Source organism: Lithobates pipiens, unplaced genomic scaffold (genome assembly GCF_037356315.1).
Source record: "Lithobates pipiens isolate NorthernLeopardFrog02 unplaced genomic scaffold, aLitPip1_a1.2 Scaffold_16, whole genome shotgun sequence".
Classification (NCBI taxonomy): domain Eukaryota; kingdom Metazoa; phylum Chordata; class Amphibia; order Anura; family Ranidae; genus Lithobates; species Lithobates pipiens.
In genome coordinates this window covers 321,002,063-321,016,255 of record NW_027507748.1, presented here as the reverse complement: position 1 = coordinate 321,016,255, position 14,193 = coordinate 321,002,063, and the positions used below count along the sequence as shown (strand labels likewise).

General features: G+C 43.1%; 1 protein-coding gene across 1 annotated transcript in view; it reads left to right on the top strand.

The window, feature by feature from the left end:
- Positions 1-14,193, top strand: part of LOC143982735 (angiopoietin-2-like) — a 212,697-nt gene that overhangs the window by 51,160 nt on the left and 147,344 nt on the right. Inside the window, exon 2 of the mRNA XM_077481709.1 lies at positions 10,343-10,441. Within this exon, the coding sequence (XP_077337835.1) occupies positions 10,343-10,441 (99 nt within the window). The remainder of the gene's footprint in view (positions 1-10,342; positions 10,442-14,193) is intronic.

The following is a 14,193-nucleotide window of genomic DNA, read 5'->3' as shown; positions in this document are numbered from 1 at the left end:
CAAGAGACTGAGACCACGTCAGGCCAGATGGGCTCTCTTTTTCTCCCGATTTTCATTCCACATAACTTATCGCCCTGGGTCAAAGAATATCAAGCCGGACGCTCTGTCCCGAATGTTTAACGAGCCCGAAACCTCCCCTCATCCAGATACCATTCTGACCTCTGGGAATTTCCTCCTTCTCCAAGAAGATCTGCTGTCTCTGATCAAGCTGGCTTCCGCTAGTGCTGCTCCCCCACCTGACGTCACTCTTCTGGCCAAGGACGAACTCCTCTGGTATAAGGACAAAATTTTTGTTCCTCAGGAAGCCCGAGTTCCAGTCCTCAGTTCGTGTCATGATCATCTGCTGGCTGGCCATTTTGGAGCCCTCAAAACCTCCGAACTGGTTCAGCGAACCTTCTGGTGGCCGCAGTTAAAGTCAGACTGTAAAAGGTACGTGGAGGCATGTGTCACCTGCATCCGGAACAAAGGCAACAAGTCCAGGGCCTGGGGTCTGTTGAGACCACTACCTGTCCCAGAGAGGCCTTGGCGGATGATCTCGATGGACTTTATCGTTGAGTTACCACCTTCAGAAGGCTGCTCCCACAATCTTTGTGGTAGTGGACAGGCTATCTAAGATGGCCCACTTTTTGCCAATGAAGGGCACCCCCTCCGCCGCGGAAACAGCCAAGATATTTATCAAAGAAATAGTGAGACTACATGGCGTCCCTGCAAATATTACATCGGATCAGGCAGTACAATTCACGTCCAAATTCTGGAGGGCACTTTGTGGGGCCCTGAAGATCGATCTCTGCCTCTCGTCTGCTTACCACCCTCAGACCAATGGGCAAACTGAACGGACGAACCAGACGTTGGAACAATATCTGCGCTGTTTCTCGTCATTTTCTCATTTTGCATACAATAACTCCATCCACTCTGCCACAAAACAGTCCCCGTTTTTCGCTAACTACGGCTTCCATCCCTCATTTCTGTCCAACGACCTTCCAGAAAGCCCGGTATCAGCGGTTCAGGAGAGTATTGACTTCTTCAGCTCCAACAACAAACTTCTGCAGGAGACCATGACAAGAACCTAGAGGTATAAGAAGGAGGTGTTTGACAAGAAGAGAAGGGGAGAGCTTGAACTCAAATTCGGGGGCCAAGTTTGGCTCTCCACGTTGAACCTGAAGATGGCTTGTCCAACCAAAAAGTTGGGGCCAAGATTCGTGGGTCCTTTCCCAATCGTGAAAAAGGTGAATGACGTGGCGTACGAGCTGAAATTGCCAGAGTCATTCCGGATTCACCCTGTATTTCATGTAGCCTTGCTCAAGCCAGCCGTCCCAGATCCCTTTGACAGCCGGAGGATTGCTCCACCTGAACCTGTGATCATCGACGGCGAAGTCGAGTATGAGGTGGAATCTATCCTGGACTGTAGGCGTAGACGCAATCAAGTCCAATTCTTGGTGAAATGGAAGGGGTACGGGCCTGAAGAAAATTCTTGGGAACCTGAATCCAACATTCACGCCAGAAGACTGATACTCGCCTTTGAGAGGGCCCATCCGGGTAAAATGGCACAGTTGAGCATCCGGAGGCTGCCCCTTGGGGGGGGGCAATGTCATGGTCGTCTCCGGAATCCAGTGGCTCATGGAAGACCCATCCACGGAATCCCTTCGTTGAGCGTTAATAGGTTTCCATGGGCGCGCGTTGGCGCGAACGAACGCACGCGGGTGCGAGTAGGTACGAACGGGCGCACGCGGGTGCGCGAGGTTGCGAACGAGCGCACGCGGGTGCGCGATGTTGCTAACGAGCGCACGCGGGTGCGCGGGGTCACGAACGGTTGCACGGTTTCACGTGGGCGCGCGCGGGCACGTCGTGCGACCGTTCTTGGCGCCCAGAGGGCTTCTTAAGGAATCCGTTCCAGTGCCTCGGTGCTGTCCAGTCTACAGCGTTCCAGTTACTTGCCTCTGCTTACCTGATTGTTCCTGTTCTGTTCTACCCGGCCTGCTCCTGACTATCCCTGCCTGCTGCCAGCCTTGACCCTCGGACTGTTTGACCTCGCTTCTGCCTTCTCCTGTGTACCGCTGCTGCCCGCCTGTTGACGACCCGGCTTGTATCTGACTCCGCTTGTTCTGCCAGCTGTTCCAGCCTGCCATCCGTGCTGCTGCTGTCTGCTGCCTGCCTGCCAGCTGTTCCGGTCTGCCATCCGTGCTGCTGCTGTCTGCTGCCTACCTATCAGCTGTTCCAGTGTGATCACCTGTACCCGCTGCCAGCCGCTGACTGCTTACCAGCTGTTCCAGAACCACCTACCAGTGTCTGCCGCTGCCTGCCGCCAGTTCCAGGGCCGATCCTACTACTCACCTGCTTGGCACTTGTGCCCTCTGAACTCTAGAATCCCTGTTCCCACTCCCAGGGAATCTCGAGCCAGAGGCTTACGAGAGGCCGCTCCCTGCACTCCGGGCTCCTAACACCAGGTACGTGACAGCCTGTCACTAGAAGCGGAATGTCACTTGCCACACTGCCTGCCACAAGATGTGGATTGCCACCTGCCACGTTGCCTGTCACCAGATGCGGAGTGAGTGGAGCGCCCCTTGTGGTATGTCAGGCAGACAGCTGAGGGGGTAAACTACAGGTCCCAGCACACCTCACCTGTACTCCCACACACAGCTCACCTGTCATTGATGATGTCACATCTCTGTGGGATCGCCCCTCTGGATGTTGCAGGGTGTCTCTCTCCTCATGCTGCAGCTGGTCTCAACTGGCAGAGGGAGGGTCCGGGACTCCTTCAGCTCTCAGTCTCTGGCTCCACCCCTCTGCCACCCCTGATTAGCTGTCTGGGGGGCAGGCAATCTGCGCCGCTGAACAAGGAATCAGCATAAGTTTTCACACACTAGGAGCCGGGGGAGAGCGGCGATGCGGGCAGGCAGTATGAGATGATGTCATCTCTCTGCTCCCCGCTGCACCTCCGACACAGACTGGCTTTGAGGTCGGAAGACAGGTGATGCAGAGGGGGCGGAGAGAGATATCATCTCTGCTTGCCCGCCCACCCGCTCGCTTCTTCCATCCACCGCTTTCATACCCGTAGCCCAGCATGTGTCTTGCGGCCGCCCGCACCCGCGGCCCACCTGCAGAAGGGCCACGGCCCGGTAGTGGGCCAGGGACCGGGGGTTGATGACCCCTGCACTGAGGGACAATGAACGCCACTTGAGCCCAGAGCAGCCCACACAAGCAACCACCATATAACTGCCAACAAGGAACACCCTAAAAAAGTATATTTGTATATATATATATATATATATATATATATATATATATATATATATATATATATATATATAATCAAGTGCTTAGGATAAACCCTAATTAAGAAATAATATAAATTAAATTAAATATAAATTCCATTTCAATATATGAGTTCCCACTTGCTATATTGAACGGTCTCCACCGACATGTGCAGAGAAAACCATTCTGTGTACAGCATGTCGGGATAGCCCACACAGTCAAGTAGTTCCTCTAGATACAAAATGAGCATTGAGGGGAAAAAAAAGAGAAAAAAAAAGAGAGATACTTCCCAGAGTGTATCCACCTCTTTAATTATTTATAAAAAGCCCAACCAGAGATGGCAAAAGAAGGCGGGTGTTGATGGTGACAGCACTTGTTACTATTGAAACGACAGCCTCACTGAGCACAAAGTGCCAATCGTGGGCTTATAAAAGCGGATCTTGCATTTAGGTGTCAGCAGAGTAGGTAGCTAAGAAGGCCACACCGACATCGCGTACATCAACGAGACGATGTCATCAGGATACGCCCATCGGACTGGAAACAATTCAGAACGTCCATCCTGTCACTGAGCGCAGCCATGCACCCAGCATCTCTATGACAACCAGACTAACAAACAAATGAACCTCCAAGGATGACACCAAAAACAGTGTAACCAAAACCAATAAGGGAAAAGAAAATCAAAAAACAAAAGGCGACACATCGAAGGACAGTGATGGAGCAAACATGAGGAGATCCCCAGGGAAAGATCTGCACGGCGCCGTTTTTGTTACACTGTTTTTGGTGTCATCCTCGGAGGCCTAATGAAGCAGGGAATAGGATACAATTAGGATAGTACATCCAGAAATCTTTAAAATTATAGAAAAATTAAAGGGTTACATACTCACATACAACAAGATAATTCAATGTGCAATGGCATCACATTCAGAGAACAATGCAAATGGAATCCAAAAACAAATATACAATTGCTTAAGAGTAGCATCCACAATTTAAGTGATACTGGAAATGTTGTGGATGGCAGAATGGAGCCTCTTGTTTCATGCCTGTCAAGATTCCTTTGCTGTGGTTGGATGGGAGTTTTGGGCTCTTGGCAGGGTGTATTAAGGGGTTAAATATCATGTTACATTTAACCATAGGTTCATTCATTACTTAGCTTTCATTAAAGATGTATACAGATGATACGATACAGGATAAATACAGCATATTCAATCCAGGGGAGTCATTAGCTCATTTATAAATGAGCTACCTAGATTAGATAGTCAGGCTTCCACCTTAAATTCAACCTCAAAACTGCAGACTGATCTCCCAGTCATATTTATATTTATATGGTAGCGAAGACAATAGCTACAACTGATGAAAAGAAAAGGTCAAAGGTTCCCAACTTCCCATAGCATAATGAAGCAGATGCCTCATGCATTAAACATGTTGTATATAGATATAAGTAATCACTCTTAACTATTCTTGTAATTCAATAACTAAAGTTATATATGAATATAGACCCATACTACACAGGGGCTTGGAGTTTTGCGCCCCTGGAATTGTGTTTCCATCCAGTGTGGTGGTTGCTAGGCGACACTATGTTTGCATCACTTCCAGGGTTTCTCCGGACCTGGAAGTAGGGAGGCTTGCGTCCTGGCCCTACCTCACCACCTCCGACCATATGCAGCAACGTTGGGCTGTACGTGCCCAGTGGCATATCCACCCACTGTGCCGCTATTGCGGCTACATGGCCAGTGTCAGTGGGGGAGAAGCCTCAGATATGGGTGCCAGTTTTGACTGCCTTATATATAGGAAGTTTGAGATAATGTTTGACTATAGCAGCCTGGAAAATTGCCATTTATGCTGTGGATGCAAGGGGACAGGACTGTTTTTGATTGTGGCCCAATGTGGCTGCAGGTTCATTCTCTTAGATTTTTTTCTTTTTATCTTTTTTGTTTTTTTGTAATGTACGCCTGCTATTGGCCTTACACAAATAGGGGTTATTGTCATATATGGTGCTTTTAAGTGACTGGACCATATTTAAATTTTTTTTGTAGTGTGTTATCATACTTCAAGTGGAGAACCTGTTTTTCTACAGTTTGTGGTTTCTTCTATACTATCAAGCTGATGTAAGTTTTTTTTGTTTTGTTTTGTCTGTTTTTATAATTGATACCACCTTATAGTACCGTAAATAATTTTAGTGAGCACTGTTCCTTTCTACCTCCCCTTTTTGGTTATCCATTTAAGGCTTTGGGCTCTGCTGAGAGTCTCCATTTGGCCATCCACAACATCTCCAGTAGCTCTTTAATCCTGGAAACTACTCTTAGGCAATTAAATATTCATATTTGGATTGTATTTGGTCTGCTCTCTGGATGTGATGCCATATGCACATTGAATTATCTTGTATGTGAGTATGTAACCCTATAATTTTTCTATCATTTTAAAGATTTCTGGATGTATTATCCTAATTCTATCCTATTCCCTGCTGCATTAGGTCTCCTGAAGAAGCAATAAGCACTTGCAAAACACGTCAAGGCCTACATCAAGGAATACTACAAAGTCTCTGCATAGACCATATTTGTTAATATGATGATCATGTACTGATTTAATATGTCCCTTTACATTAGGTCTATCAGGAACTAATGTTTGTTCCAGGGATGGGCATTCTTTTAATACGTTCTATGTTTTTAACTTATGTATTAATAAAGCAATTTTAATATTTTATACTGGGTACCTACTTTGGTTGTTTCTTGGGCCTTTATTGGTGCACCAATAAAAATCCCCTCTTTTTTGATGTTGGTACGATTCAAATAGGTTAACATTAGCAAAAAGATCTGGTAAGGCAGAACCACAAAATTTGAAAAAGTTAAAACATAATGCTTTTATTGAAAATCTAAAACTAGACCCAGCTCTCATTAAGTCAAAATTGCATCAGCTAAATATTATCTACATGCATATGCAAAATTCCGTCCATACGAATAAGTATTTATATTAATCTGGCTTAAAATGCTCATATCAATTTGTATAAACCATTTTGTGGTTTACCCGGGCTTCAGCTCTAGGTTGATCGCCTCACAACTCTAACATTTTTGGTTCAGTGCAAAGCAGATCAAGCCCATAAGGGCAAGTTTAGCCATATTGGCACCATCCTAAAGGATCTTTATTCTAGTCACATAATGACAGACATCAGGTAATTTCAACTACTTGGACATCCAGCTTTCCATAGCCAAAAGGGGCAAAATAAGGTAATTTTAGCAGGTCATGTTGTAGACTTTCAGCTAGGAGAAAAATGTTGCTGGCATTTGAAGCCTGGTTTAGAAAGAACCGTTTTAGCTTTTAGAACAAAACTTCTGCAATTACAGAATACACCAATTCTATATAAACTAACTGGATAATACTTGGCAATCTAAAGGTATGTAACTCACATTATCAAGACTGAGAAAGTAGACCACCATGTAATGGCCTTCAATAGATTTGGGCTTTATATGTTCAAAATGTATACAAAATTAATGTTGAACTGAACTGGATACATTTAAAAAAAATAATAATACTAATTCAAGATCATGTATATAAAGTATTGTATGTAGTCCATTACAGATTACAGCACGTCACCAATGTTTTCATCTGCTTTTCTTTCTAGAAGAACAGGAACATCTTTGTTCAGGCATCATCCAGGTTCATCATATACTTCCTGAACTAAGATGCTGGCTCATAGACAACATTTTGTACATCCCAGAGTCCTTATAGTTCTTGGCTGTGTTCATAATTGTCTGAAACAAATCAGCCCACCTCGTGACTTATTTCAAAATTGTAATGTAGCAGTCTACCTGTGGGGAAGAGAAATTCTTCCTTTTGCCTTTAGCAAATAGATGACACCATCTCAGCCTAGGCAAAGTTGGTTGGCCGGAGGCCAAGCACCATTTTATAAGGATAAAGGGTACAGTTATTTTAGCTATGCAGGTTTATATATTTCTGAAAGCTCCACTTTTATTTGGTAACTATCCATAAGGTATTCCCTTCTGCCTGGTAAACCATATCATCATTCAGCAGATGCAGCTAAAAGTCTGTGGAACTGCTAATCAAATTGGTAACTCATATTTTATTTGTGGAGACTATTAAAAAAAAATAATATGAAGGTATGCAAACCTAAGTGAGAAAATTGAGCCAAAATGTTTTGTTTTTCATTGAGTTAGAAAAGGTTACAACCACTCTTGACTTTTATAGCTGTTCCTGTTGAGGAATTTTTCCTTCCCTTGCTTTTGTGTAGATATAACAAAGTGATAGGAAATCTTCCCAACTGGAAGATTCCCCTTACCCCCTTTGCAGGAAAAATAAAATTGCCTATTTCACTGTAAACAAGCCTGAATATTACTTTAGGAAGAACAATGTAATAATACTATAATTTCTAAAGTATACATTGTTAATTCTTCTGGTATCTTACTGAATTGTTGTTGTTGTAGTTCTGTATAGCTAGCAATGATATATTCAACTTTTAACTTGCAAAAAAAAAAATACATAATGTAGTAAGGATAAACCTTCTGTTTTGAGTAACATCAGTATATGATAATATGCAGATCACATATGTGTCATGTTTTACAAGAATAAATCATGAAACGTTAATAAGTTTGCCTGAGGCAAATTAACAATCACGAATCAATCATCCAAACACCACCCAAATCATCTACAGGCTGAGAAACAAGGTGAGTGGGGGACATGTGGAAAAGCTTTTTTCCCAGGCTACTAATTTTTGCAATCTACTCTTGTTTGCTGTGTGTTAAGAAATGCAAGTCTGGATCAGCTTGCCAGATGGTGAATATTATGTAGTGCTTGGTGAAGGCAAAGTAATGTTCTTGTTGATTATACTTTTAAGTACTTTTAAGGGGCCCACAAAAGTATTCAATAGGTATATGCTTTTACCTTAATGTTAGCTGTTGTTTATATTGCATATCATTATACACAACCCTACAGCCCTGTCAAAATATTCAGAGATTAATTCTGGTTCCTTTAGTAGAGCATTCACAAAAAAAATATATGTTAAAGAGTAACTGCACTTAAAATGTAAAATAAAGACACCCCCCTCCAACTTGACTGCCCCACCTCCTCTTTCTGTGTATGTAAAGTCAAACATTTTTGAGATGTTTAAATTGTCACAGGAAGAGGAAGAATACCTTCTAACTGACAAAACCTGTTCTGGTTGGAAATAAGAGGAAGTATACCTTAAAGTGGATGTAAACCCGAAAAAAATGTTTTTAATTAAAGTGGAAGTAAACTCATGGATTTAAACAGTTAAAAAAAAAAAAGGCATGCTGGGAATGCTAACTGCACATTGGCTGTGCTCTCAGCCAAACTATCAAACCATCCAATGGCTGGTGTCATAACGAATCACATGTGCAGCACCATAGCAGTTGAAGATTAAACAGAGGCAAAGATGGCAGCTTCCTTGGCTGAAAACGATAGGGGAGTTTACTTCCACTTTAAGGCGTGTACCTTTTAAAGTATAGGATTTCATGTCATCTCTGCCCAGTCTTGCCATGAAGAGTTAATCCAGCTCTAAACAACCCTCTTATCTTTTTTCAGTAAGATAAAAAGGGACATACAGAAAAATAGGTGTTAGTTTCTTCCCCCTTGCTGTGACAGACAGGTGATTTCCTTTTCTCATGCAGGAGCATGAGAGAGGCATTCTGTGTACTTCACATCCCCCCTCCGTTCTTCTCCGGCCCTCCCTGAATTGGCTGCTCCACACCTCGGTATGATTGGGCATGCTGGGGAATTTGATGTGCAATTCAGCACATCACACAACTCCCTTTGTTTTTCTTACTGAAAAAAAATTGAACTTTCTTACTGAAGAAACTGCAAATGTATAGTAGTACACGTCATTCATGTTGCTGTACAGCAGAGCAATGTGCTGCACTGCTGTACCATTGCAATGCAGTTTTGTACAGTGCCATGCATTGTTATGTGGCATGTCTGCATTTTATCACACACGCTCCATGCTACACTGCAGTGTGAATGGGACACACAGAGAACAATTGTTTTCTGTGTGTCCTTGCAGTGAAAATGAAATAAAAAACATCTGTCACCGCAATATGTGTGAATTTATCATTAATGCTTCTAGGATAGGAAGTGAAGAGGAATCTCCCTGATAGGACACTGACAGCAAAAACTGGACAAAGAATAAAAACTATCAGGGGTTTTACTACACCCTGCTCTACTCTAAAATCTTTTAGCTTTACAGTTTAAATTGTAGACTTTAGATGCAACCAAGTCATAGTTCTTACCTCTTTGTCTGCTGTTGTATGTATACTTTGCGCTTCAGTTGTGCAATACAACACAACTGCCGGCAGGAAATAGTAAATATGATATATACTGTACATATACAATATTTCACATTTATCTGACTAAAAAATATTTCTTAAAATGCATTTTCTAACATGAACAAATAAAAAAGGGTTAAAAGGGTACTAAAGTTTAATTGTAGTGTGACATGGCCCAGGTGCAGTAAAACAATAATTACACAACTCAGTGACAAATTCTTTTTGACTTGGCTACATTACAGTTCTATATAAAATATAAATAAATATAACTATTTCCCACAATTTCAAGCTAGAAAAAAAAATACTGCGTCTCCAATCCAGTGTGACATGGCCCTAAAACAAGATTCTTCAAGTTATAATGATCTCTTTGGCAAGTAATCTCAAACAATAATTTATCATAGTCATCATTAGGAAGGCCAACAAAGAATTACAGTTATCTTTAGAAGAAGCAATTATTAATAGATCCTCCTGATCCTAATGAGGATTCCCTATTTTATAAAAACCTATAACACGCAGGGCCAGACTTACCATAGGGCTTGATTGAGCTCAAGTCCATGGGCCCCGCCTGTTTCCATTTTAAATACCACTAGGCGTCCACGCTATAGTCATCAGTGTCACGTGTCATCAGTGCCACGTATTAGTGCATCTGTCATCAATGCCACGTATTAGTGTCATCAGTGTCATGTATTAGTGCCATCTGTCATCAGTGCCCCAATTTGTTTTGTTTTTTTTAAATTCAGATTAATTTAATATTTTTAATAGACTTCAGCAATTAACATCAATTATGTAATTTTGTTTAGTTGTTTGTTCAGAATCAGAGAAGAGGAGGAGCCTGGAGCGATGGTGGGAGACCCCAAAAGAAGAGGATCGGGGGTGCTCTTTGCAAAACAACTGCACAGGTAAGTATAACAAGTTTGTAATTTTAGAAAATATAATTAAATCTTTACAATTACCTTAGAAACAGCTTTAACCACTTCAATGCACGGCACTTATACACCTTCCTGCCCAGACCAATTTTCAGCTTTCAGTCGCACTTTGAATGAATTGCGCAGTCACGCTACATTGTACTCAGGCTAGATTTTTATAATTTTGTTCCCTCAAATAAAGCTTTCTTTTGTTGGTATTTGATCACCTTTGTGGTTTTTATTTTTTGCTAAAGAATAAAAAAAAAACGTAATTTTGAAAGAAAAAGTTATTTTTTGTTTCTGTTACAAAACTTTGTAAATAAGTAAGTTTTCTCCTTCACTCCTTCACTGATGGGCACTGATGGGGCTGCACTGACAGGCACTGATAAGGCAGCACTGATGGGCACTGATGGGCACTGATGAGGTGGCACTGATGATGGGCACTAATATGCGGCACTGATGGGTACACATAGGTGGCACTGATGGGCACTGATAGGTGTCACGAATGGGCACTGATAGCTGGCACTGATGTACATTAATGGATGGTACTCATGGATGCCAATCAGTACCAAACAATAATGCCTGACAATCAGTGATGCCCATTGTGGGCACTGATTGGCATCCATTGCGGGCACTAATTGGAATACATTGTGGGTAATAATTGGAATCCCTGGTGGCCATGGGTGGCATACCTGGTGGTGACTAGTGGTGGGCATCCCTGGTGGTCCTGATGGGGTCCCTGGTGGTCCAGTGTGGGCATCCTTTGGGGGCTGCACTGATAATCAATCAGCACAAACCTCCCCTGTCAGAAGAGCAGCCGATCTGCTCTCCTCTACTCGCGTCTGACAGATGTGAGTGAGGAAAAGCCAATCAACGGCTCTTCCTGTTTACATCGTGCTCAGCCATGATTGGACACAGCTGATCACCTGGTACAGAGCCTCTGGGGCACGCAGCGTCTTGATATCCTGGCGACGTCATATGACATCCAGCCAGGATATCACAACTTCGTTCAGTAGGACTTCACTTGCTGTGTGTCCCAGGTCAGTGACTCCAAAAATATTAAAGCCAGAGACAGTAAGGCAACTAACATTTTCAAAATTAGTTTTTTTTAATAGATGCTTATATGTCTCTTTCCACATAGGTTTCCCAGGGCCGCTCAGATTCTACTTTTGTTTTCTTCCTCCAACTGCCCTGCAGGAGGATTGATTCTAGTATCTCCGCCCCCTTCTCCTTCTCCTGCAGTCTGGGACCCCTGTGTGCCCCTTTACCCCAAATAGCTGCCATTTTTATTCATCTCCTGTCGGCAGCTACTAAGGGCACGCAAGCGTGTTATTTCAGGATGGTGAGTGGTGGGGCTCACTGTCCTGAATGAACACATCACCCTAAATGAACACAGTGAGCGATCAGTACCGTGCACTTACTGTGGAGATGCAGATATTGCCTCCATGCCGCTATTCACTTGAGTGGGTATTGTTTAAAAGGGGAATCATTTCTGCCACAGTTTCAAAGCATAGCATTGTGGGCATTGCATTTTAGCAAAAATATAATTTGATACTTTTGAAGGAGGGGTGCCCTGTCAGGTAGATAATAATTGATAAGAGCTTACTGACATTGATCTTTACTTGCCCACCTCTGCATCATTTTGTTTTTGGCATTTTTCAGCATTTTAGCGCTTTTTTAGCTGTTGCATTTTTTAGCTTTTTTTAGCAAAACGATATGCCCACAAAATCTTATGGCTCAAAAACACTGATAAATGCAGAATAGCCTTGTTTTTCAAAGCTTTTATCAGTTAGAGTTTTAAGAGCTGATAAACTCTTAAAACCCACTAGTTCTGAGTTTTCTTTTTAAGCCAGAAAATGCTGCTGCCAAAAACGCCGATATGGACACATAGGTTAACATGCTGGGGAGTTTATTGGCTGCAAAAAAAAACGCCTGAAGTCAAAAACAGCAGCTGTTAAAACATTCAGTGTGCATGAGGCCTTAAAGTGGTTGTTAAAGAGGAGTTCCACATAAAAAAAAAAAAAAAATATTGCAGCTGCTGACTTTTAATAATCGGACACTTACCTGTCCCAGGGTCCAGCGATGCGGGGGAATGAAGCCCCGCTCATTCCCCTCTCCGCTCAGCGGCGCCGGCATTCTAACTGTGGGCACCCGGCTGTGGCTTCACAGCCGGGCACCCACTGCGCATGCCCTGATTGGCCGCACAGTCATCTGGGACCTGTCACGTGTCCCAGATGACTGACAGGAGGGAGGGGGCGCCGAGGGGAAGTGATGTCACCAGCCCAGGCACTGAAGGAGGCAGACCATGAGCGACCCCCTAGCAACAGGCATTTAGGGGTACCTTTTTTTTTAATGAATTTTAAAGATTTGTTTTTATTTTTTTCTGTGGAACACCGCTTTAAGTCATATATATAAAACACTTACATCACCTCTGTGTTATGAAGATATAAAGCACAGTATGTCAGTTTTTTCAATTGTAATCCTAAATACCTTCTTGCACAGCACCCCTGTGTGGTTATGTGACCTCTCTTTGCTGGCTGGCATATGTCAGAGGAGAATCTTATCCCCTCCCACTGTTCTCCTTAGATTGAGAAAGGAGTGTGGAGAGGGATTATGTGACCACATTGAAATGAAAGGAAGGCGTTTAGGATTATAATTTAAAAAACAAACAAAAAAAATCTGACATACTGTGCTTTATATCTTCATAAAACAGAGGGGATGCATGTGTTTTATATAAATAATTTTGCATAGTATAGGAATAGCAGCAGGAGGGGAGGGGAGGGGCGGGGCAGGGCGGGGAGGAGATCGGCTTTCACTAGACAGACTATTGAGCTGACAGGCAGGGAGGGAGGGGAGAGGAAAACACCGACCACACAGTATGATGACTGAGGGACGTAAACCGATCACGGTATCATGGATCAGCAGCCATGATTACTGTGATTAGTACACATAGGGGGCACAGGAACAGGCAGGATCAACCAGGGATTTTAGAACATAAAGAGGGACAAATGACATGGTACAAGCACTATGTTATAGATCATGCTTTAAAAAAACAGGGTTACAACCACTTTAATGAATAAACAACTAATATCGCGTATTCACGACCAGTTTTTCAGTCAGAATAAACTCTAATGGAGTTCCATTGAAATGGTCATGCCTACACATGATCACACCAAAGTGCGATCGTCTAGAACGCGGTGAGATACAACACGTACGACGGGACTAGAAAAAGGAAGTTCAGTAGCCAATAGCTGCCCATGCAACGTTTTTGGTCCGTACAGTATACAGATGAACGGTTTTCCCGATACGAATTGATTCCATCGGAAAGATTTAAAACAATTTCTATTTCTAGGTCTGTCAGAATTTTCGGAAAAAAAAGTCAGATGAAGCCCACACACGATCGGAATATCCGTTGAAATGATTCCGTCTGACTTTTTCTGCTGGAAAGTCAGACCGTGTGTAAACGGCATTACTCTAGCTAGCTGCCTGAGGTTGCCTCCTCAATCCGTCTGGGAATCCTGGAGCTGCGAGTGTAGTAAATTGTTTATTTAGCAGGTAAAACAAACAATACATGTTGCACTCATAAGTGTCTAGCAGAATAGGCATATCTCAGATACAGTGTCCAGAGTCAAGCTGGACTACTGGGAACCCTTCAATGGACTGTCAAAGACACTGGAGCTTTCTGAGAGATGCATTTTGAAGACATGCCTTCTTCCTCATTCTGTCTACCGACCAAAAGATCTGTC